This window comes from Bombina bombina, chromosome 3 (assembly GCF_027579735.1).
Source record: "Bombina bombina isolate aBomBom1 chromosome 3, aBomBom1.pri, whole genome shotgun sequence".
Classification (NCBI taxonomy): Eukaryota; Metazoa; Chordata; class Amphibia; order Anura; family Bombinatoridae; genus Bombina; species Bombina bombina.
Window position 1 is genome coordinate 493,613,429 of NC_069501.1, and position 24,196 is coordinate 493,637,624.

The 24,196-nt window shown below is 39.3% G+C and overlaps 1 protein-coding gene across 4 annotated transcripts in view; it reads right to left on the reverse strand.

Annotated features, from left to right (window-relative positions):
- Window positions 1-24,196, reverse strand: part of ANKS1A (ankyrin repeat and sterile alpha motif domain containing 1A) — a 343,365-nt gene that overhangs the window by 24,429 nt on the left and 294,740 nt on the right. For all 4 annotated transcript variants that reach the window (XM_053706844.1, XM_053706843.1, XM_053706842.1 and 1 more), the window contains 3 exons: window positions 18,456-18,593; window positions 18,174-18,329; window positions 6,624-6,721 (listed from right to left, as the gene is read on the reverse strand). In XM_053706844.1, the coding sequence (XP_053562819.1) occupies window positions 6,624-6,721; window positions 18,174-18,329; window positions 18,456-18,593 (392 nt within the window). The remainder of the gene's footprint in view (window positions 1-6,623; window positions 6,722-18,173; window positions 18,330-18,455; window positions 18,594-24,196) is intronic.

Consider the following 24,196-nt stretch of genomic DNA (forward strand, 5'->3'; position numbering starts at 1 on the left):
TTTTTTTAAAACATGTGAGTTTGAAATTCTTATGTACAAATGAATCTGATAGGGTGGCCAACCTTGTAATCTAAATAATCTTAAATTGATATAATCTTGATTTCTTGCGTACCAGTATCAATATTTAACAAATTTCAATACAGCAATTTCAATAAAAGCAATTTTCAAAAAAGCAATTTTAAAACCCCCAGTTATAGCATAGGCTGTTGATCTAATCAGGAGTTTAGGACTATATACCTGAATTAAAATTGTATAAACACAATTGCAATTTTCAAATGAAGTTTATAGAGTATGTATAAAAAAGTCATTTTTTCCCAAAACGTGTGTATCTGGTGTCATAAAATAGATTTCAATTAACATTTTTTATATATATATTTTTATATTTTTCATATTTTAAAAAATCTCCATAAGGTATTAGCTCTATTTAGAGTGCCCTTTCCTATAAACTACTCTTTTTACAATTCCCCCTGAGAAGCATAGAGGAAGCTTCTAATAGTGAAAGGAGCTTGCACCCACTAGCACAAAATCTATATATCTTTTTGACATATGAGCAACCTCTCTCCTCGGAGTCCAAGAACAAGCTGAGTTGTGGAGAGGAGGTGGGAGGTGCTAAATCTCTTGTGAGGGTTCCTGGCCTCGTCCTAGTGGCAGAAAAATATCCAACATGTTATGGACACCCATGGATTCTCCTCATCTTATGAAAGAAAAAGAAAATGTATGCTTACCTGATTAATGTATTTCTTTCTTGACACGGTGAGTCCACGCATCATCATAATTACTATTGGGGAATATCTCTCCTGACCAGCAGGAGGCGGCAAAGAGCACCACAGCAAAGCTGTTAAATACCACTCCCTTACCCACAACCCCCAGTCATTCGACCACAGGGAAAGGAGAAAGAAAGTAATATAAGGTGCAGAGGTGCCTGAGGTTTATATAAAAATAAACTGTCTGAAAATACAGGGCGGGCTGTGTACTCACCGTGTCACGGTCAGTCCACGGATGATCATAATTACTATTGGGAATCAATACCCAAGCTAGAGGACACAGATGATAAGGGAGGGACAAGACAGTTAGCCTTAACAGAAGGCAAGACAGCTTGAAGAACCTTTCTCCCAAAAACAGCCTTGGCTGAAGCAAAAGTATCAAATTTGTAAAATTTATAAAAAGTGTGTAAAGATGACCAAGTGGCAGCCTTGCAAATCTGATCTACAGAAGCTGCATTTTTGAAAGCCCAAGTAGAAGAAACAGCCCTCGTGGAATGATCCGTGATTTTCTCAGGAAGCTGCTGACCAGCAGACTCACATGCCAAGCGAATAACACTCCTCAACCAACAAGAAAGAGAAGTAGCCGTAGCTTTTTGACCTTTACGCCTCCCAGAAAAAAACAACAAATAAAATCCTTAGGCGCCTGGAAATAAAATAATATTTCAATGCACGAACTGCATCCAGATTGTGCAACAAACGTTCCTTATGAGAGGAAGGATTAGGACACAAAGAAGGAACAATTGCCTGATTAATATTCTTATCAGAAACAACCTTGGGAAAAAACCTAATGCAGTACGAAGTACTACCTTATCAGAATAAAAAATAAGAAAAGGAGACTCACATTGCAACGCAGAAAGCTCAGAGACTCTTCGAGACGAAGAGATAGCAACCAAAAATAAAACCTTCCAGGTTAACAACTTATTATCCAAATAATGTATAGGTTCAAAAACGGAGCATGTTGTAGAACTCTAAGAACTAAATTAAGACTCCAAGGAGGAGTCACAAACTTTACCATAGGCCGGATTCTAACCAAGGCCTGAGAAAAGGACTGAACATCAGGCATATCCGCCAGACATTTGTGCAACAAAATAGATAAAGCAGAAATCTGACCCTTCAGGGTACTAGCAGATAAACCCTTCTCCAGACCCTCCTGGAGAAAAGACAAAATCCTCGGAATCCTGACTCTACTCCAAGAATAGCCTCCGGATTCACACCAATACAGATATTTACACCATATCTTATAATAGATCCTTCTAGTCACAGGCTTACGCGCCTGAATCATAGTCTCAATAACCGCCTCAGAGAAACCACGTTTGGAAAGAATCAAGCGTTCAATCTCCAAGCAGTCACGAGATTTGGATAAAGGAAGGGCCCCTGAAGTAGAAGGTCCTTCCTCAACGTGGTTAGGATGACATCTCCACCAGATCTGCATACCAAATCCTGCGAGTCCACGCCGGTGCACTGAGAATCACAGACGCCCTCTCTTGTCTGATCCGAGCAATGACCTGAGGAAGGGCAAATGGAGGAAACATGTATGCCAGGTTGAACTTCCAAGGAACTGCTAGAGCATCTATCAGAACAGCCTGAGGATCCCTTGACCTCGATCGATACCTCAGGAGCTTGGCATTCTGACGAGACACCATAAGATCCAACTCCAGCTGACCCCATTTGAGAATCAAACTGGAAAACACTTCCACATGAAGTTTCCACTCCCCCGGATGAAAAGTCTGTTCGCTCAAAAAATCGTCACAGACAGACAACAGTTTTGAGCCTCCGCCCACTGCATAATCTTGGCTACCTCTGTCATAGCCAGGGAACTCAGAGTTCCCCCCTGATGATTGATGTAAGCCACTGACATAATATTGTCCGACTGAAACCTGATAAACTGGGTTGAAGCTAACTGAGCCAAGCCAGAAGAGCATTGAGGATTGCCCTTAGCTCTATGATATTTATGGGAAGAACCAACTCCTCCTGGGTCCACAGACCATGAGCCTTCAGTGAACCCCAGACAGCTCCCCAACCCAGCAGACTGGCATCCGTGGTCACAATGACCCAGGTAGGGGTGCGAAAACAAGTTCCCTGGGTGAGAAGATCCTGAGATAATCCCCACAGAAGAGAATCTCTCGCAGCCTGATCTAGAACAATCTTTGGAGACAGATCTGTATAATCCCTGTTCCACTGTCTGAGCATGCATAACTGCAAAGGCCTGAGATGGAACCGTGCAAATGGAATGATGTCCATGACCGAAACCATCAGACCAATAACCTCCATACACTGGGCCACCGACAGCCGAGGAGAGGACTGCAGCGCAAAGCAAGAATTGAACATTTTTTATTTCCTTGCGTCTGTCAAAAAAATCTTAATTTCTAGAGAATCTATAATGGTTCCCAAGAATACCACTCTTGTAGCCGGAATCAAGGAATTTTTTCCTAAATTCACCTTCCAACCGTGGGAGCGCAGTAAAGACAATAACAATTCCGTGTGGGAGCTTGCTTGTTGAAAAGATGGCGCCTGAACTAGAATATCGTCCAGATAAGGAGCTACTGCAACCCCCTGCAATCTGAGAACTGCCAGTAACGCACCCAGGACCTTTGAGGACACCCTGGGAGCAGTTGCAATACCAAACAGAAGAGTTAAAAACTGAAAATGCTGTTCTAGAAAAGCAAATCACAGAAACTTGTGATGTTCCTTGTGGATGGGAATATGCAGATACGCATCCTTCAGATCTACCGAAGTCATGAATTGACCTTCTTGAACCAAAGGAAGAATTGACCGAATAGATTCCATCTTGAATGACGGAAAATTTGTTTACGCACTTGAGTTCTAGGGTGGGTCTCAAAGTTCCCTCCTTTTTGGGAACGATAAACAGATTGGAATAGAAACCTAGACTCTGCTCCTGAACTGGAACAGGAACGATCACTCCCATATTGGAAAGATCCTGAACACAACTTAAGAATGCCCTTCTCTTTATCTGGTCTACAGATAAGCTGGATAGGAGAAACCTGCCCCTGGGAGGAAAAGTCTTGAACTCCAGCTTGTATCCCTGGGATACAATATCTACCACCCAGGGATATTGAACATCTCGAGCGAAAAAAGACAGCCTGCCCCCCACACGATCCAATCCCGGATCGGGGGGGAAACCCTTCATGCTGACTTTGATCCAGCAGCAGGCTTCTTAGATTGCTTTCACTTGCTCCAGGACTGATTGGACTTCCAAGAGGGCTTGGACTGATCCTGCTTAGAGGAGGAAGAGGAAGACTTACCAGAGAAGTTACTAAAGGAACGAAAATTACTCTGACGACCCTTCTGTTTATTTCTCTTATCCTGAGGGAGAGAATGCCCCTTCCCTCCAGTAATATCAGAAATAATCTCAGCCAAACCCGGCCCAAACAAGGTCTTACCCTTGTTATGGAATGGATAAAAGCTTAGATTTAGATGAAACATCCGCAGACCAGGACTTTAGCCATAAAGCCCTGCGCGCCAGGAGAGCAAAGTCAGAAATCTTTGCTCCCAATTTAATGACCTGTAAGGAAGCATCTGTAATAAAATAATCAGCCAATTTCAAAGCCCTAATTCTATCCTGAATCTCCTCAAGAGGAGTATCCTGCTGAATAGAATCAGACAACGCATCAAACCAATATTCAGCAGCACTGGTAATCGTAGCAATACACAAAGCAGGCTACCATTGGACCCCTGGTGAACATACATCCTCTTAAGCAAAGCCTCCAACTTTTTATCCATGGGGTCCTTGAAAGAACAGCTATCCTCAATAGGAATAGTGGTCCTCTTAGTCAAAGTAGAAATAGCTCCTTCTACCTTAGGAATTGTTTGCCAAGATTCCTTAATAGAATCCGCAATAGGAAGGTTTCTCCCATTCTCGTGTAATAATCTCTGAAACACGATCTGGAACAGGAAAAACCTCAGCCACAGAAGGGATATAAAAAAACTTGTTAAGTTTACTAGCCTTCTTAGGAGTAACTATGACCATCGAATCGGAGTTATCCAAGGTAGCCAAAACCTCCCTGAGTAACAAACTGAGGTGCTGCAGCTTAAATCTGAAAGAAACAACCTCAGAATCAGCCGAAGGAATCACACTATCAGAATCTGAAATTTCACCCTCAGACGCTACTGAAGTATCTTTTTCCTCAGACCTATGGGAAGAAACAATAGGCATAACTGTAACAGAATCAGAAACCTTATACTTTCTTTTACGCTTCCCCTGCAATGCAGGAAAAGCAGACAAAGCATCAGAAACAGCAGAGGATATGTGAGTAGCCATATCCTGCAAAGAAAAAACAATCTGAGATGAAATGCAGGGCACTGCATGTGAGGAAGTAGATTGGGATGATTGGTGAGAAAGCTGCGGTATAACTTGAACAGGAGACTCCTGAACAACATTCTCCTTAGAAAAAGCCTATCCCTGTACTGTAAGGTTCTCTCTACACAAGAAGAACAGAAAGGGATAGGTGGCTCCACATTAGCATCAAGACATAAATTACAAGTATCTCCTTGCAAGTCCTCTTGGTCCATCTTAACAAACAAATTAAAAAATTAATTAAAATAAATTTGACAGAAAAAAATGCCCCAAAAAACAAACGTTACTGTCCCTTTAAATAGCATTACCTAAAACATAAGAGCCCAAAAACAAACCACCCTGAGCCCTTATATAACACCTCTACACCTAAACAAGCCCAACTGAGGTGCTTACACCAGCCTCCTACCAACCGGAGTAGACACAGACTCCCAAACGATCCGGACCTCACTCTCCACAAAACCAATCCAACTTCGCCCTAGAGCAGCAGCGGAACAACCTCTCACTTCCACAGAGAAACAAATACGGAGAGGAAGAGCGCGCAACACTCACGCCAAACCAAAACTCCACCCATCGTGGGCAAGGAAAGGAAAGGAGCGTGACACTAACAGAGCCAAAATAAAGGAGAGCTAAAACAGCCTCCTAACAGAGCCATCCTCACAGTGCCCCACACAGAAAACATAAGTACTGCCATAATAAAAAAACCTGCACATAAGCAGGATTCAAATCCCAAAATTAACCCCATAAGTGCTAAAAAAATATTCTGAGCTCCTCCATCAGAAAAATAAAAATAGCACTTACCTCCATCACAGTCTGCCCGGCAGCAGGGCAGCTCACAAGGTTTGAAAGGCTTCATCCCTCACATAGACCTATGGAACAGCAAAAAAAGACCAAGTAAACCTACTTACACCTATGAAAATAAGGGCAGCAAAAACCATATCGGGAGGCCTAGTGGGGATTATATCCCCCAAGTTCCCAAATGCTTAAAAGCCACCACTGCTCTACTGAAGAGACTGACATGGACTACGGCTACACCCCAGGAAAACAGAGCAAACCTGCTCTGCTTAAAAATAAACTCTTGATTGAAGAATCAGACACCTAACTTTACCCCTCCTTGCAACTGATACAAGAAAAGAGAATGACTGGGGGTTGTGGGTAAGGGAGTGGTATTTAACAGCTTTGCTGTGGTGCTCTTTGCCTCCTCCTGCTGGTCAGGAGTGATATTCCCCAACAGTAATTATGATGACCCGTGGACTCACCGTGTCATTAGAAAGAAAAGAGGTTTGAATATATCTGGTCTTGCAAACACAAAAATAAGTTGTTTTATTAAGTGATGTATAAAGAAAGGGTTAATGATGAGCCACTGCAGTATAAATGTGCAGTTAAAGTAATTAAAGTACATATTATATTTTGTCTCTATCCCAACTTGTTTTATGTCCCTTTAAGATGAACATGGGAGAAAAATACATTTTAAATGCAATGCACACACAATTTTTAGTTTCTTGGTCACTATTCAATTCCATTGCTTTTTAGTTTTTTCCTCTTACTTAGTGCTCTGGCTCCTGTTTGACTCCTGCTTAGGATCCACAATCCAGGACACTCCTCCATGAGATGGAGAAGAATTGTCTCCTTCTAATGACTCCGTCTAAGTTGGGGGTAAAAAGAATGCAAGCATTGTGAAAATCTGACAGTCATAAAGTTACTTTCTATGAACCTAGTCTAGAAAATTCAATTCATTAAGCGGATTACATGTATAAGAAAAAAATACTAAGCAAATATATTAAAGGGACATTAAACTGCTGGTACAACCACAGTATGGTTACTACTAACCATGCTATTATTTTTCCTCTTGTGACTGCAGTCCCTTATTTTAACCCTTTACAAGTGCAGGTTAGTGAAGCTCTGCATTTTCATACTGTTATAGAAGCAGTGCGCATTCACAGACCAGTGATGATCTTGACAAGGTGTATGGTACACTTGAATTTAGACAGCACAATACAAAGTGGGGGCAGTATTACTCCATAGTATTCCTGATGTTTTTGTTATGTAACTTTTAAACTATGTTAAAAAAACAAAAAAACTAACTGCAAATGTGTAAAGCTTCTGAATTCTATGGTGAGAGCTAAACCAAAGTGCAAAGTCCAGCATCACTAATCTGTGAAATTAAGTACAATGTTCCTATCATAGGATGCAACAAAATGCCCATTACAAGATTTCAGCAAATACTATAAAGATTCAGAATTTTACCAACTGACTTCTGTAATGGGTTAAACTTAGAGAATGGTTTATAGAAAGCTGCAGGTGCAAAAAGAAAAACATTAGAATGGCTAGAAGTAACTATGCCACTGTACCCAGCAGTTTAATGTACTTTTCAGGAATGTACAATATGTCACAAATGTCTACGTGTGTAGCAGAAGTTGGAAAGACTGCACTCACAAAATAGTTCTAAGTTAGTTTCCCTATGTTTAAACGTGTATTACATCCTTAAAGGGACAAGAAACCCATTTTTTTCCCTTTTAGGAGTTTCATAAAAATATAATTTATGCTAACCTGATAAATGAATTTCCTTCTTGGCAGTGAGTCCACGAAACATTTATTAACCTGTGGGAATACTTCACCTGGACACCAGGAGGAGGCAAAGACACCCCAAACAGAACACTGAAGTATCCATCCCACTTCCCCTACCCTCTCAGTAGTTCAAGCCGAGGATAAAAAAAAGTAGAGAAACACAAGTGGTACAGAGGTGCAAAGACTGCCACCACTACACGTGTTCAGGGTGGGTTTGTGTACTCTCAATGCCAAGAAGGAAATTAATTTATCATCAGGTAAGCATAAATTATATTTTCCATCTAATGGCAGTGAGAGGTCACAAAACATTAATAAACCTGTGGAGTACACGAATGTTAGGGAGGGAAGTAGGAAAGGCAGTACTAGTTACTAGGCACCACCGCTTGTAAAACCATTCTCCCAAACGATGCCTCTGCCGAGGCAAAATCATCAAATCTGTAGAATTATGTGAAAGTGTGTAAGAAAGACCAAGAATCCGCTTTGCAAATCTGTTCAACTGAAGCTTCATTCTTGAAGGTCCAAGAAGTAGACACCACACGGGTAGAATGTGCCGTAATTCAGGATGGAGGCTGCTGGCCCACTTCTGTGTAAGCCCTGCGAATAAGGCTTCGAAGCCAGAAGGAAAGAGTAACAGCTGAGGCCTTATGTCCTTTGCACTTAGCAGAAAACAGTACAAACAAGGAAGATGACTGAAGAAAGTCCTTGGTAGCGTGAAGGTAGAACTTTAACGTTTTGATCACATCCAAATTATGTAACAACCTCTCCTTGGAAGAAGACAGATGGTGACAAAGAGACGGAACAACAATTTCCTGGTTGATATTGTTGGTGGGAACAACCCTAGGTAAAAACCCCAACTTTGACCTCAGTACAGCCTATTCAGGATGAAACACCAAGTAAGGTGGGTCATACTGGAAACCAGATAATTTGGATATTCTGCGAGCAGAGGAAATAGCCAACAAAAAGATCACCTTCCAAGTGAGCAACTTAAAGGGACACTGAACCCAATTTTTTTTCTTTCATGATTCAGATAGAGCATGACATTATAAGCAACTTTCTAATTTCCTCCTATTATCAAATTTTCTTCATTCTCTTGGTATCTTTATTTGAAATGCAAGAATGTAAGTTTAGATGCCGGATCATATTTGGTGAACAACCTTGGTTGTCCTCGCTGATTGGTGGATAAATTCATCCACCAATAAAAAAGTGCTGTCCAGAGCTCTGAACCCCAAAAAGCTTAGATGCCTTCTTTTTCAAATAAAGATAGCAAGAGAACGGAGAAAATTTGATAATAGGAGTAAATTAGAAAGTTGCTTAAAATTGCATGCTCTATCTGAATCACGAAAGAAAAAATTTGGGTTCACTGTCCCTTTAATATCAATAGAATGCATAGGCTGAAACGGAGCCAGTTAAAGAACTCTAAGATCAAGGTTAAGGCTCCATGAGGGAGCAACAGTTTTGAAAACAGGTCTAATTCTAGCAATAGCCTGAACAAACTCCTGAGCATCTGGCAAATGAGCCAACTTCTTGTGAAACAGAACTAAATGGGCAGAAATCTGACCCTTAAGGGAACTGGCTGACAGGTCTTCCACCAGACTATACTGAAGAAACTGCAAGAGACATGGAATCCCCACTGTATGCTAGGAGATTTCACGGTGTTCACACCAAAAGAGGTAAGCCTTCCAGACTTTATGATAAATACATCTAGTGACAGGCTTGCGTGCCTGAATGAGAGTATAGACCACCTTCTCAGAGAATCCTCTCTGAGACAAGACTAGCCATTCAATCTCCATGCAGTCAGCCTCAGAGTATATAGGTTTTGATAGAAAAAACGTCCCTTGCTCTAGATGGTCCGACCTCAGAGGCAACCGCAACAGAGGAGCAGACGACATTCTCACTAGGTCTGTATACCAATTCCTACGCAGGAGCAAGAATAATCACTGAAATTCCCTACTGTTTGATCCAAGCTATCACTCGGGGCAGTAGAACAATCCGAGGAAACAGATACACAAGACTGAAGTGCCAGGGGACCGCCAGTGCGTCCACCAGCTCCACCTCAGGATCACTCAATCCCTATCTTGATAATTTGGCATTGAGACGGGAAGCCATCAGATCTATCTCCGGACACCCCCACAAGTGGGTGATCTTGCAGAATACTTCCTGATTTAGGGACCTTTCCCCTGAGTGGCGAGTCTGTCTGGAATGTAGATGGCTGATATCTGACAATGGTATCTCTCTGCCCATTGCAGAATGCGGGACACCATCTGCATCGCCAGAGAGCTGCACATTACGCCCTGATAATTGTCATAACCACGGTTGTGATGTTTTCTGATTGGAATAGAATATAATGGGCGGAACGAAGTTGAGGCCACACCAGAAGCATTTAAGATGGCCCTCAACTCCAGAATATTGATAGGAAGACTCACTTCCTACTGTCGCCAGGTTCCCTGAGCCCTCAGAGAACCCCACACAGCACCCCACTCAGATAAGCTCTTTTTATTGTAATAATCACTCAGGATGGGAGTGGAAAACACATACCCTGAAGAACTGGATTCTGTGCCTGCCACCAATCGAGATATTTTCTCGTCTGTAGGTCTAGAGATATTACCTGAGATAGTTCAGAATGGTACCCATTTCACTGTCTGAGCATACATAACTGTAGAGGTCTCAGATGAAAATGAGCAGACTGAATAGTATCCAAAGCTGCAACCATAAGACCTACCACCTCCCTACATCGGGCCACGAAAGCCGAGGAGTGGATTGAAGGCAGTCCTAAGTACTAGGCACCACTGCTTGAAGAACCTTTCTCCCAAAAGACGCCTCTGCTGAGGCAAAAACATTAAATCTGTAAAATTTTGTGAAAGAATGTAGAGGTCCAAGTAGCAGCCTTACATATCTGTTCAACTGAATCCCAATCTTAAAGGCCCAGGAAGAAGACACTGCATGAGTAGAATGTGTTGTAAACCATGATGGAGGCTGCTGGCTCGCTTCTATATGTGAATCAAACTTCTGGGCCAGAAGGATAGGGAAAAAGCATGAAGATTGAATTTCAAGGCTCTAACCACGTCCAGATTATGTTATAGCCTCTCCTTAGAGGAAGGAGGATTGGGACAAAGAGACAGAACCACAATTTGATTAATATTGTTGAGACAACCTTAGTTAAACACACAACTTTTTCCTCAGTACATCCTTTTCCCAATGAAACACTACATAAGATGGGTCACATTGGAGAACCAGAGTTCTCTATTACCTGTGAGACACAGTCCCAAAAGAAAGCAAAGACATCTTTTTATTTGCCATCCTGCATGCTGTTTGTAATAAGAGTGGATAGTCCTATTATCCTAATTCTACTACCTTTGAGAATGGCTTTACCTGGACGAACAAGTTCAACCTCTGACCCCAGAGATCTATTTTTTTTTTTTTTTTTTATTTTTTTTTTTTTTTTTTTAAAAAGGTTTATTAGATTTATACATCAGTTACAAATCTTAAACAATCAATCTTTCCAGTTTTGACAAAATCATATTATAACATTTTCATACTGTTTGCTTCATGTTTCAACTAATATATAATGCAGTATATATTTACCCAATCTTGGTCTCAAACAGAGAAAATTAAATCTTTTAGGGAGGATACCTGTCCATAAAGCATAATAAACATAAAGATATAAAGAGGTATTCCTTTTTCCCCCTTTCTATTATCATAAAGAAAGAAAGCATAAGAAAAAAAAAAAAAACTAACAAACCTTTGTCCTTTCCCCTTTTCAACCACAGAAACAACACAAAAGAAAAGTCTTTCTGTCTATATTGGTGCCTTTTCCCCCCCTGGGATCTGTATATACAATATTCAATTTAAAGTTATAACATCTTAAATCACATAGAAATATTTACGTCTTATAAAATAACAAAAAAAAAAGAAAAAAAAAAAAAAAAAAAAAAGAAAAAAAAAAAAAAAAAAAAAAAAAAAAAATTTCTCTCTCTCCTCTCTTCCCCCTCCCTCTGATATCTAGGCCTGATCGGGCATTTCAAAAAGCCATTCTCCTCTCAATCTGCAATTTTCCATATAGATTGTATTTTTGAAGTTTCCAATTATTTTCTTTTGCTCTTCGATCTCTCTAGATTTAATCCACTTCTCCCATTTGCTAAAGAAACGTGTTATGTTGTTGTCAATGTGGTATATAGTGTCTTGTAATTCTATGAGAAATTGGTGATGAATAATTTCCCCAAGATTCCCAAAGGAAGGTGGTTTGGCCTGTTTCCATCCTTTTAATATAAGATTTCTAGCTAACAAAATTATCATCGTTATAAATTTCCGATTTTGTAGGTGTTCTTTTTTGTAGTGAAAAAAAAAGATCTGATCTGGTTGTAAGAGTATTTGAATTTGATAAACTTTGCTCAGCCAGAAATTTATCTTTCCCCAAAAACCTTGTATCTTGGGGCATAGCCAAAAGCTATGGATTAGGTTTGTCTTTGGTTGTCTGCATTTAATGCAGAACGCTCCTTCCCCTGTGCCACCCCATTTAGCAATCTTCTCAGGTGTGATATATACCATCCACATTAACTTTACGTGCTGTTCACGCATAGGGATAGCTAATGATGCTTCCTCCACTCTTTCCACGCTTTTTAGTATTACTTGCGTAGTAAGATTCGGAAAGTGAACTTCCCTCCATTTTACAGTTCCACTTTCAATATGTTGTTTGTAGTTTATATTATTTAATAGGTTATATAGCGGGGATATTGAGTATTTACCACTTTTGATAAGATTAATTACCGGAACTAGTGGTGCAAGATCCCAGTTATTCCCTTGTATTTGTATTAATTTAAGGCAATAATGCCTAATTTGTAAAAATGAGAAATAATGTTTCTCAGAGAGGAGATATTTATTTTTAATTGTTTCAAAATCTTCAACTTGAATTATTCCCTGGTTATTTTTTGTTAGTTGAATAATGTTGGATAATCCCTTTTCTTGCCAGTCTGAAAATATTTTGGATGAGTGACCCTGTTTGAATTCTGAGTTTCCTTTGATAGTTAAGTATCGTGTTGCATAGGGGTGTATACCTAAATATTTACATGTTCTGTGCCAGGCTACAATTGTATCCCTAAGCAAATCTATTTTTTTAACATATGGTGGAAGGTTCTTAACCTCAAGATGGAGGATATTTTTTAAATAAAGAGGTTTTATCAAACCATTTTCTATCTCTGGCAAAGTAAAGTGATTACTCTCTAGGAGCCAATCAAGAGCAATCTTTGTCACTGCCACCAGGTTATATATTATTAAGTTAGGAAGACCCAGGCCCAAATATTCTTTTTTAAGTGTTAATTTTTGATAGCTCAGTCTAGGTCTATTATTCGTCCATAAGTATTCCTTAATTGCCTGATTAGATGTTTTAATCTCCTGTTTCTTAATTAAGAAAGGAATATTCTGGAAAAGATACAATAGCCTAGGGAGTGCAATCATCTTAAGTAAATTTATCTTACCAGAGAGAGAAAGTGGCAATGAAGTCCACCTTTTGAGAGTTTCGCAGAATTGTCTAATGCCATTACCAATGTTTAAAGCGTACCATTCTGAAGGGTCTCTGGATATTTTGACCCCCAGGTATGTCATATATTTAGTTACCTCTTTGAATATTTTAGTTTCTGAATCTTGTTTTTTTTGAAGCCATAATACTTCAGATTTAGACTGGTTGATATGATATCCTGAAAAAGAGCCATAGTTTTTTATAATCTGGCACATTTTATTAAAATTTATCTTTGAATTTCTAGAAAATACCAGTAGGTCATCTGCATAGACCGCTAACTGTATTCTCTTGCCTCCTAACTCAATCCCCTGTATATTATTTCTCAAAGCCATCAATAAAGGTTCCAATGCAATATTAAAAATTAGGGGCGACAAAGGGCATCCCTGTCTTGTCCCTCTTAGGAGGGGGAAGTAGGGTGTTTTGTTACCATTGATAATTATCGCTGCCCTAGACTCAGTATAAAGTTTCTTAATTAGATTAAGACTATTGCCTGAATATCCAAAATTTATAAGAGAGGCAACAAGGTGGTCCCATGTAACAGAATCAAAAGCTTTACTTGCATCCAGTGATACTATTGAACTATCTTCTTTGTTAACTTTTTTATTATATTTATCATTATACCACTGGTCTGAGATTGTTAAGAAAACTTTCCTTAGATTAACATTTGAGGACCTTCCTTTCATAAAGCCTGTTTGTTCCGGATGAATTATTGTATCTAATGAAGCCTGAATCCTTTTAGCTAGAATGCTGGTCAGAATTTTATAATCAATGTTGAGTAGTGAGATGGGCCTGTAAGAGTCAATTAGTTGTGAATCTTTTCCAGGCTTAGGTATGACTATTATTATGGATTCATTAAAATCAGCTGATGGCTCCAACTGTCCATTCCAGAGCCCATTCAGCAGAGCATTTAATGTAGGGGTTATTTCCTCTATGAGAATCTTATAAAATTCGGATGGAAGGCCATCCGGCCCTGCCGCTTTATTATTTGCCATCATTTTAATTGTTTGTCTTATTTCATTTTCTGTAATGGGTTCATTGATTTTAGTTAAACAGTTATTTTCTAGTTTTGGGACTGTCAAGGATTCCCAAAATGAATCCTTGATAGTATAATCAATATGCTGTGCTGAATAAAGCTCCGTGAAATAGTCAAGAAAGGCCTTTTGTATATCTTCTGTTTGAGTCCAGATCTGATCTTTATTTTTAATTTTTTTTATAAAGCTTTTGGTTTTGTGATTTTTGTCAATTCTTGCTAGAAAGCTACCCACCTTGTTGCCATACCTATAAAACTGTGCGCAGGATTTTATATTTTCTCTAATCTCGTTTTGCATAAGGTAGATGTCTCTGTCTTTTTTAGCCTGAATATATTGTTGCCAGCTATCTGGAGTTTTTGTCTGGATATATCTGGAATATTTATTGATCACGCAGTTGGTTATCTGCTTTTTATGTGCGTGTGTTTTTTTATTTTGCTTTATTTGGTATGCCAAAATTTCGCCTCTTAATACGGCTTTTGCGGCGTTCCAGTATATGTGAGTTTTGTCAAAAGAGCTATTATTGAACTGTTTATATTCAGCCCATTTAGATCTTAAGAAATTTATAAACTTACTATTTTTTGCTAGATATTTTGGAAAGAAGAACTGATTAGATTTCCGCATCTTTTGTTTGGGGTCTAATGCAATTGAAATGGGGGCGTGGTCTGATATAGTTATTATATCAATAAGTGTCTCCTGAATACAATCTATTAGCTTTTCTGAGATGAGAAAATAGTCTATTCTGGATAAAGTTTTTTTTGATTTCGAGAGGCATGTATATTCCCTCTCATCAGGGTGTCTAGTTCTATATATATCAGACCCCAGAGATCTATGACGGGTGTAGAAGATACGTGATCCTGTTACATACAGAAGAGACTCAAATGCTGAGAGAGGCGGGTAAGCTCCCGGATCGACTACCAAACAAAAATAAGGTACTGTCACATACTCAGCTGCTGGAGAACAAACCTCGCTACTTAAACTACTCTGAAGATCTAACCACTCACATTGTTGCGGTCTACGTGGTCACTTAATTATCCACTAAAGTGTGTTAGACCGGTCTATTCCTACACGTAACCTGACTTTGTACCAGCACCTCTCTGGTGCCGTTTGAGACGGATCTGGACATTGGGGTTAACCATATCCCCCACTAAATTTAATTAAGATTAAATACACTAAGAATACTGCTGAAGACTGCAAGCCCTATTTTATATTATTGTTATATCGGAGACATCCAATTTCATTTTATATAGTTTTATGATAAGATTATTTGTGAACTGTTGTTGATTTTATTTTCTGGATTTGGGCAAATTTATTTTACCTTTGTCAATTGTAGCGCTCCCACTTTCTGTTTTTTTACATTTCTATCTATCCCATTTTTAAGGTTATTGGGACTAGTGAGGATTTTGGTAAATAAGCCTAGCGCACAGTCCTACTCTGCACCTTTACATGGGTCACATTGGAGGGCAGACAATTCAGAAACCCTACGAGCCGAGGAATAAATAAAGAACTTAATATAAAAAAAAGCATAGGCTCAAACGGGGCTTGTTGAAGAATTCTAAGAACAAGATTAAGGCTTTAATAGCTTGAACAAACGACTGAACATCTGGCAAACAAGCCAACTTCTTATGCAACAAACCAGAAAAAGCAGAAATCTGACCATTAAGAAGACAGGCCCTTCCCTAAACCATCCTGAAGAAACAAACATATGCAGAATCTTCACCTTGCCAAGGGAACCCACGACCTAAAACCAAGACAGATAACCCCTCCACAGCTTGTGGTAAATAAGTTTGGTAAAAGTCTTTCTCGCCTGAATCAGAGCATCAATCACCGCCTCAGAGAACCATCTCTGAGACAAGGCGAAGCGTTAAATCTTTATGCAGCCAGCCTCAAAGAATCTTTTGATAGAACAATAGACCCTGAGCCAGAAGGTCCTAACGTTGAGGTAGTCTCCATGGAGGAGAAGATGACATTCCCATGAGGTCTGCATACAAAGTCCTGCGTGACCACGCAGGAGCTACCAGGATGGACGGAATTCCCTCCTGTTTGACTTAAACTAGAGGAAGAAGAACAATTGGAGGAAAAAGATACAATAGATTGAATTGCCAATGAACTGCTAAAGCTTCCACCAATTCTGCTTGAGGGTCCGTCAATCTCGACCCATATCTTGTCAGAGATATTACCTGAGACCGGACTAAATGATTCCAGTGCCTGAGCATACATAACTGTAGAGGTTTCAGATGAAAGCGAGCAAAAGGCTTAGCATCCGAAACTGCCACCATCAGCTCCATGCATTGAGCCACCGAGGGCCGAGGAGTGGTTTGAAGAAGATGGCAGGCAGCCTCATGACATCCAAGTATGGTATCACAGCAGTCCCCTGTAGACTGACTACAGAAAGGAGAGCCCCTGCTGATCGTAGCAGAAAAAAAAAGCGGCACGCTGTCAGCAATGGTATAGGAGCCCTCTCTAAGCCGTATCTCGTTTGCCCAGATAGACCTGTGGCAGGCAGCCTCATGACATCCAAGTATGGTATCACAGCAGTCCCCTGTAGACTGACTACAGAAAGGAGAGCCCCTGCTGATCGTAGCAGAAAAAAAAGCGGCACGCTGTCAGCAATGGTATAGGAGCCCTCTCTAAGCCGTATCTCGTTTGCCCAGATAGACCTGTGGCAGAAAAAAAAATAACCCCACCATCACCGACAAATACACATGTGAACACCTCTGTGGGGAAGAAATAACCATCCTTCTGTCTCATTAGAGGAGCTTCCAGAGATTAACTGTAGGAGGATCTAATTAAATTTGAAACACTTCTAAATGACACCCTAAAAGCCGACTTGACTACTAGCCCTATCAAACCAAGTGCAATCATGAAGAGACAAGCATATAACACATCTCAGACCCCTGCAAACAGCTTCCCCTCCCTAGTAGGCAACTAGCCCCATCACACTAGAGGGTACATCTGAGTGTATTGTAATAAAAAGTGAACACACACTGTTCGATCTTTAGAATATGCCCAACTGAGTATACTGAGATTCCTTATGTGTGCCAGAACTGCCCTATAATGAGTGCAGTAAAACCGAAGCAACTAACCCCCTTACTGTCCCTGGAGTCCGTGATAAGCCCAATCTGCAGGCAATCTGGTTATACACCCTCATCTATTAGGCAACAAGTCAGAGGCAACCTGTAACACAATCTGGAAGAGACATGGGAACTTCCCTGCGACAGCCAGTAGCTAGCATACATCAAAACTCTATTAATAGAATTATATGGGGCTTTCAACAACTCCCTTGCCCTCTCTTGCAGGAAACAATCCATTGAAGACAATAAAATCAGAATCTTTAGCAGAGCACCTTTCTCTGCCTACCTCCATGACACAAGGCAAAGAACTAGTGGGTGGGTAGGGAAAGTGGGTGGAATATTTAATGCTTTTGGGGTGTCTTTGTCTCCTCCTGGTGGCTAGGTGAAGTATTTCCCATAGGTTATGAATGTATTTTGTGAACTCTCACTACAATTAGAAAGAAATGAGTTTTACAATTATGAGACTCCACACTGCTCCATCTCTCCCTCCATATTTCTCCCCCCCCCCCCATCTCTGTCTCTCCATCTCTGTCTCTCTCTCCAGATTATATATATATGTAGATGTGTATATATACACACAACACCTGTTGATTTTAAACGAAAACAACAAAAGGAGGGCAAATTTACAAGGCAGGATGTTCTTTTTTACAACTAGTAAAAAACTAAACAAACACAGACCATCTCTAGAAGATATCTTTAGCAAAAAAAGCCGTAGATTGGAAGAATTATATTGTGTATGACACAATATGAGCACCCTTTCTCTAAACGTCCATGTTGATCATTTTTAATTTTTTTTTATTAATAAAAGTGTTTTAACTTTCTAACAATGTGAGGTTACCGAACTCTTCTTTTTTAACTCACAATATGAGCACCCACATCAAATTTCATATATTTTACATAATGATAGTAACTCACTGTCTGCCTACGTATACTGCCTCGTGGCTTGGGCACAGGTTTGGAAGGTCGTGTAACAACAGCTTCAGGGGGACGAGATTTCTGGGCCTGTATCGTTAGCTGATAGGCTACTTCAAAGGCTTGGCCTAAAGTGAGGATTATTTCATAGGCCTGATTCTAAAGGAATAAAAAAAAGAAAGAAAAAAAAAAGATGTAAAATCTGAAATGTAACAAACTACAGAAGTAATAGATAATATGACAGATCAATTATTAACAATGATAATAAAAAATGTTGAGTCTCACCACATCGGCCGTGCTGAACACATGGCAGTAGTGGTGGCTGGTCTGCAGGTCCTTTGTAATGTAGGCAAAAGTGCATAGGTCCTCTGGATCCTGAGCAGCACAGGAAATATTTCGGATCTCATGTTCAGCAATGACATTCTGTGGATTACAGGAGCAGTTTTCTGAGTACAAAGATTGCATATTCAAAACTAAAAGTTTCATTTTTCTTCCCAATAAAAGTTAGAATAAAATGCATTAAAAAAAATATAGTAAAAGTATGTTTCCTGACAAATGTCTAGCCCCTAAAGGGAATGCCTGAGAGGGAACAGTTTGAAAATCAGCAATACTTAGGCTTGTATAGTGGAGCTTCCTATAATTACTGCAAAAAAAAAAAGTAATTTTAGGCTTGCTTTTATAGTTCTGGGATAAATAAGACCTTGAAACCCTCAAGAAACAGATGTTAATATTTGAAGTAGGGCTGCACGATTTGTCAAGGTATTGCTGAGTGACATTAGATAAACTGTGCATATGTCACATAATTTAATAATTCCATTAAGCTAATATCTACCTGATATAAAATGATTTCACTGTAACTACAGCAGGACCCCCCCCCCCTCTACCTTATACATCTAAAGGGTTAAAAAAAAAAAAAAAAAAAAAAAAAAAAAAAAAGCACAGACCCCTGGAGTGATGGAGACAATATTCTGTGTTTTGGTGGAAGATATGCTCTAAATCCCAGGACGTTTGTAAGTTAACAGACACTTGTAAAACGCAAGATGTCATTTTAACAGAGGTTCTTTCCTCTATGTAATAAAAGTTATCAGATAACTAACCCCTTTAGATAAACAGACATGCTGTCTGAGATGGGTCTTTTGAGGCTTGAGTATATGCAGAGAAAAATCTGTTTTTTTTTACAGAGGAAAATGACCGTTTACACTTAGGTGTTAAATTGGTACCTGCTGAGTTTTAATACACATAAGGTGTCTGAACTCAAGTTACCTACAGGCATATGGGGATGCTGTGACTTAATCTTCATATAAGATTATATTAGCAACATATATATATATATATATATATATATATATATATATATATATATATATATATATATTGATCTGAAACATACTATATTGGATAAATATCTGCTGTATTGATTGGCTGCATTAGTGAATTTGAAATGTTTTCCTTGAAAGCATAGATGTCTTAAGGATTTGAAGTTTGGACCAATTATCTATACAATTTAATAAGTAGCTATATAATCAATCTAAAATGTTTAACTGTGTCAAAATAACATTATTTCTTTCATTTCAGACCTGTGAGAAACCAGTGTTGCCCCATGAAGTATATCATATCTGTGTTTTCATGCATTCAAAATAATGTTATATCAGAATATAATTCATACTGAAAAACATAATTTATGTAAGAACTTACCTGATAAATTAATTTCTTTCATATTGGCAAGAGTGCATGAGCTAGTGACTTATGGGATATACAATCCTACCAGGAGGGGCAAAGTTTACCAAACCTCAAAATGCCTATAAATACACCCCTCACCATAACCACAATTCAGTTTAACGGATAGCCAAGAAGTGGGGTGATAAAGAAAGGCGTAAAAAGCTTTAACAAAGGAATTTGGAAATAATTGTGCTTTATACAAAAAAAATCATAACCTCATGGACTCTTGCCAACATGAAAGAAATGAATTTATCAGGTAAGTTTTTACATAAATTATGTTTTCTTTCATGTAATTGGCAAGAGTCCATGAGCTAGTGATGTATGGGATAGCAATACCCAAAATGTGGAGTCTTCCACTCAAGAGTCACTAGAGAGGGAGGGATAAAAATAAAAACAGCCATTTTCTGCTGAAAAATTAATCCACAACCCAAAATATAAGTTCATTCTCATAAATGAGAGGAATAAACTTAAATCAAAAGCATAAAAATCAAACTGAAACAGCTGCCTGAAAAACTTTTCTACCAAAAACTGCTTCTGAAGAAGCAAATACATCAAAATGGTGGAATTTAGTAAATGTATGCAAAGAAGTTACTGCTTTGCAAATCTGATCAACTGAAGGTTCATTCTTAAAAGCCCACGAAGTGGAAACTGATCTATTAGAATGAGCTGTAATTCTCTGAGGCGGGGCTTGACCCGACTCCAAATAGGCTTGATGAATCAAAAGTTTTAACCACGAGGCCAAAGAAACGGCAGAAGCCTTCTGACCTTTCCTGGAACCAGAAAAGATAACAAATAGACTAGAAGTCTTCCTGAAATCTTTAGTAGCTTCAACATATTTCAGAGCTCTCACCACATCCAAAGAATGTAAAGATCTCTCTAAAGAATTAGGTAAGAATTTAAATTTAGTCCGCAAAACTGCCTTATCCTGATGAAAAATCAGAAAAGGAGATTCACAAGAGAGCGCGGATAATTCAGAAACTCTTCTAGCAGAAGAGATGGCCAAAAGAAACAACACTTTCCAAGAAAGTAGTTTAATGTGCAAAGAATGCATAGGCTCAAATGGAGGAGCCTGTAAAGCCTTCAAAACCAAATTAAGACTCCAAAGAGGAGAGATTGATTTAATGACAGGCTTGATACGAACCAAAGCCTGCACAAAACAATGACAAACCATTATCCAAACCATCCTGAAGAAACTGTAAAATTCTAGGAATTTATGAGAAGAACACCATGAAATGTAAGTCTTCCAAACTCGATAATAAATCTTTCTAGAAACAGATTTATGAGCCTGCAACATAGTATTAATCACTGAGTCAGAGAAACCTCTATGACTAAGCACTAAGCGTTCAATTTCCATACCTTCAAATTTAATGATTTGAGATCCTGATGAAAAAACGGACCTTGAGATAGAAGGTCTGGCCTTAATGGAAGTGGCCAAGGTTGGCAACTGGACATTCAAACAAGATCCACATACCAAAACCTGGGAGGCAATGCTGGAGCCACCAGCAGCACAAACGATTGCTCCATGATGATTTTGGAAATCACTCTTGGAAGAAGAACTAGAGGCGGGAAAATATAAGCAGGTTGATAACACCAAGGAAGCGTCAATGCATCCACTGCTTACGCCTGAGGATCCTGGACCTGGACAGGTACCTGGGAAGTTTTTTGTTTAGATGAGATGCCATCAGATCTATTTCTGGTAGCCCCCACATCTGAACATCTTGAGAAAACACATCTGGGTGGAGAGACCATTCTCCCGGATGTAAAGTCTGACGGCTGAGATAATCCGCTTCCCAATTGTCTATACCTGGGATATGAACCGCAGAAATTAGACAGGGGCTGGATTCCGCCCAAACAAGTATCCAATATACTTCTTTCATAGCTAGAGGACTGTGAGTCCCACCCTGATGATTGACATATGAAAACAAATGAACGGTTCTCTCTTCAACAGAGGCTAAAACTGAAGAGCCCTGAGAATCACACGGAGTTCCAAAATATTGATTGGTAATCTCGCCTCTTGAGATTTCCAAACCCCTTGTGCTGTCAGAGATCCCCAAACAGCTCCCCAACCTGAAAGACTCGCATCTGTCGTGATCACAGTCCAGGTTGGACGAACGAAAGAGGCCCCTAAAATTATACAATGGTGATCTAACCACCAAGTCAGAGAAAGTCGAACATTGGGATTTAAGGATATTAATTGTGATATCCTTGTATAATCCCTGCACCATTGGTTCAGCATACAAAGCTGGAGAGGTCTCATAGGAAAATGAGCAAAGTGGATTGCGTCCGATGCTGCACTCATGAGACTTAAGACTTCCATGCACATAGCTACTGAAGGAAATGACTGAGACTGAAGGTTCCAACAGGCTGCAACTAGAGACAAAGTCATGGACACTGAATCTATCTGGAAATCTAAAAAGGTTACCCTTGTCTGAGGAATCAACAAACTTTTTGGTAAAATGATCCTCCAACCATGTCTTCGAAGAAACAACACTAGTTGATTCGTGTGAGATTCTGCAGAACGTAAAGACTGAGCGAGTACCAAGATATCGTACAAATAAGGAAACACTGCAATACCCCGCTCTCTGATTACAGAGAGTAGGGCACCGAGAAACTTTGAAAAGATTCTTGGAGCTGTCGCTAGGCCAAAAGGAAGAGCAACAAATTGGTAATGCTGGTCTAGAAAAGAGAATCTATGGAACTGATAGTGATCCGCATGAATCGGAATATGAAGATATGCATTCTGTAAGTCTATCGTGGACATATAATGCCCTTGCTGAACAAAAGGCAGAATAGTCCTTATAGTCACCATTTTGAATGTTGGTACTCTTACATATCGATTCAAAATCTTTAGATCCTGAACTGGTCTGAATAATTTTTTTTTTCTTTGGGACAATGAATAGATTTGAATAAAACCCCAGACCCTGTTCCTGAAACGGAACTGGCATGATTACCCCTGATAACTCCAGGTCTGAAACACACTTTAGAAAAGCCTGAGCCTTTATACTGGGTTTGCTGGAATGCGTGAGAGAAAATAATCTTCTCACAGTCGGTCTTACTCTGAATCCTATTCTGTACCCCTGAGAGACAATACTCTGAATCCAATGATTTTGGACCGAATTGGTCCAAACATCTTTAAAAAAATGTAATCTGCCCCCTACCAGCTGAGCTGGAATGAGGGCTGCACCTTCATGCGGACTTGGGGGCTGGCTTTGATCTCTTAAAAGGCTTGGATTTATTCCAATTTGTAGAAGGCTTCCAATTGGAAACAGATTCCTTGGGGGAAGGATTAGGTTTCTGTTCCTTAATTTGTCGAAAGGAACAAAAAACATAATTTATGTAAGAACTTACCTGATAAATTCATTTCTTTCATATTAGCAAGAGTCCATGAGCTAGTGACGTATGGGATATACATTCCTACCAGGAGGGGCAAAGTTTCCCAAACCTCAAAATGCCTATAAATACACCCCTCACCACACCCACAAATCAGTTTAACGAATAGCCAAGAATTGGGGTGATAAGAAAAAAGTGCGAAAGCATATAAATAAGGAATTGGAATAATTGTGCTTTATATAAAAAAATCATAACCACCACAAAAAGGGTGGGCCTCATGGACTCTTGCTAATATGAAAGAAATGAATTTATCAGGTAAGTTCTTACATAAATTATGTTTTCTTTCATGTAATTAGCAAGAGTCCATGAGCTAGTGACGTATGGGATAATGATTACCCAAGATGTGGATCTTTCCACGCAAGAGTCACTAGAGAGGGAGGGATAAAATAAAGACAGCCAATTCCTGCTGAAAATAATCCACACCCAAAATAAAGTTTAATGAAAACATAAGCAGAAGATTCAAACTGAAACCGCTGCCTGAAGTACTTTTCTACCAAAAACTGCTTCAGAAGAAGAAAACACATCAAAATGGTAGAATTTAGTAAAAGTATGCAAAGAAGACCAAGTGGCTGCTTTGCAAATCTGATCAACTGAAGATTCATTCCTATACGCCCAGGAAGTAGAAACTGACCTAGTAGAATGAGCTGTAATCCTTTGAGGCAGAGTTTTACCCGACTCGACATAGGCATGATGAATTAAAGATTTCAACCAAGATGCCAAAGAAATGGCAGAAGCTTTCTGGCCTTTTCTAGAACCGGAAAAGATAACAAATAAACTAGAAGTCTTTCGGAAAGACTTAGTAGCTTCAACATAATATTTCAAAGCTCTAACAACATCCAAAGAATGCAACGATTTCTCTTTAGAATTCTTAGGATTAGGACATAATGAAGGAACCACAATTTCTCTACTAATGTTGT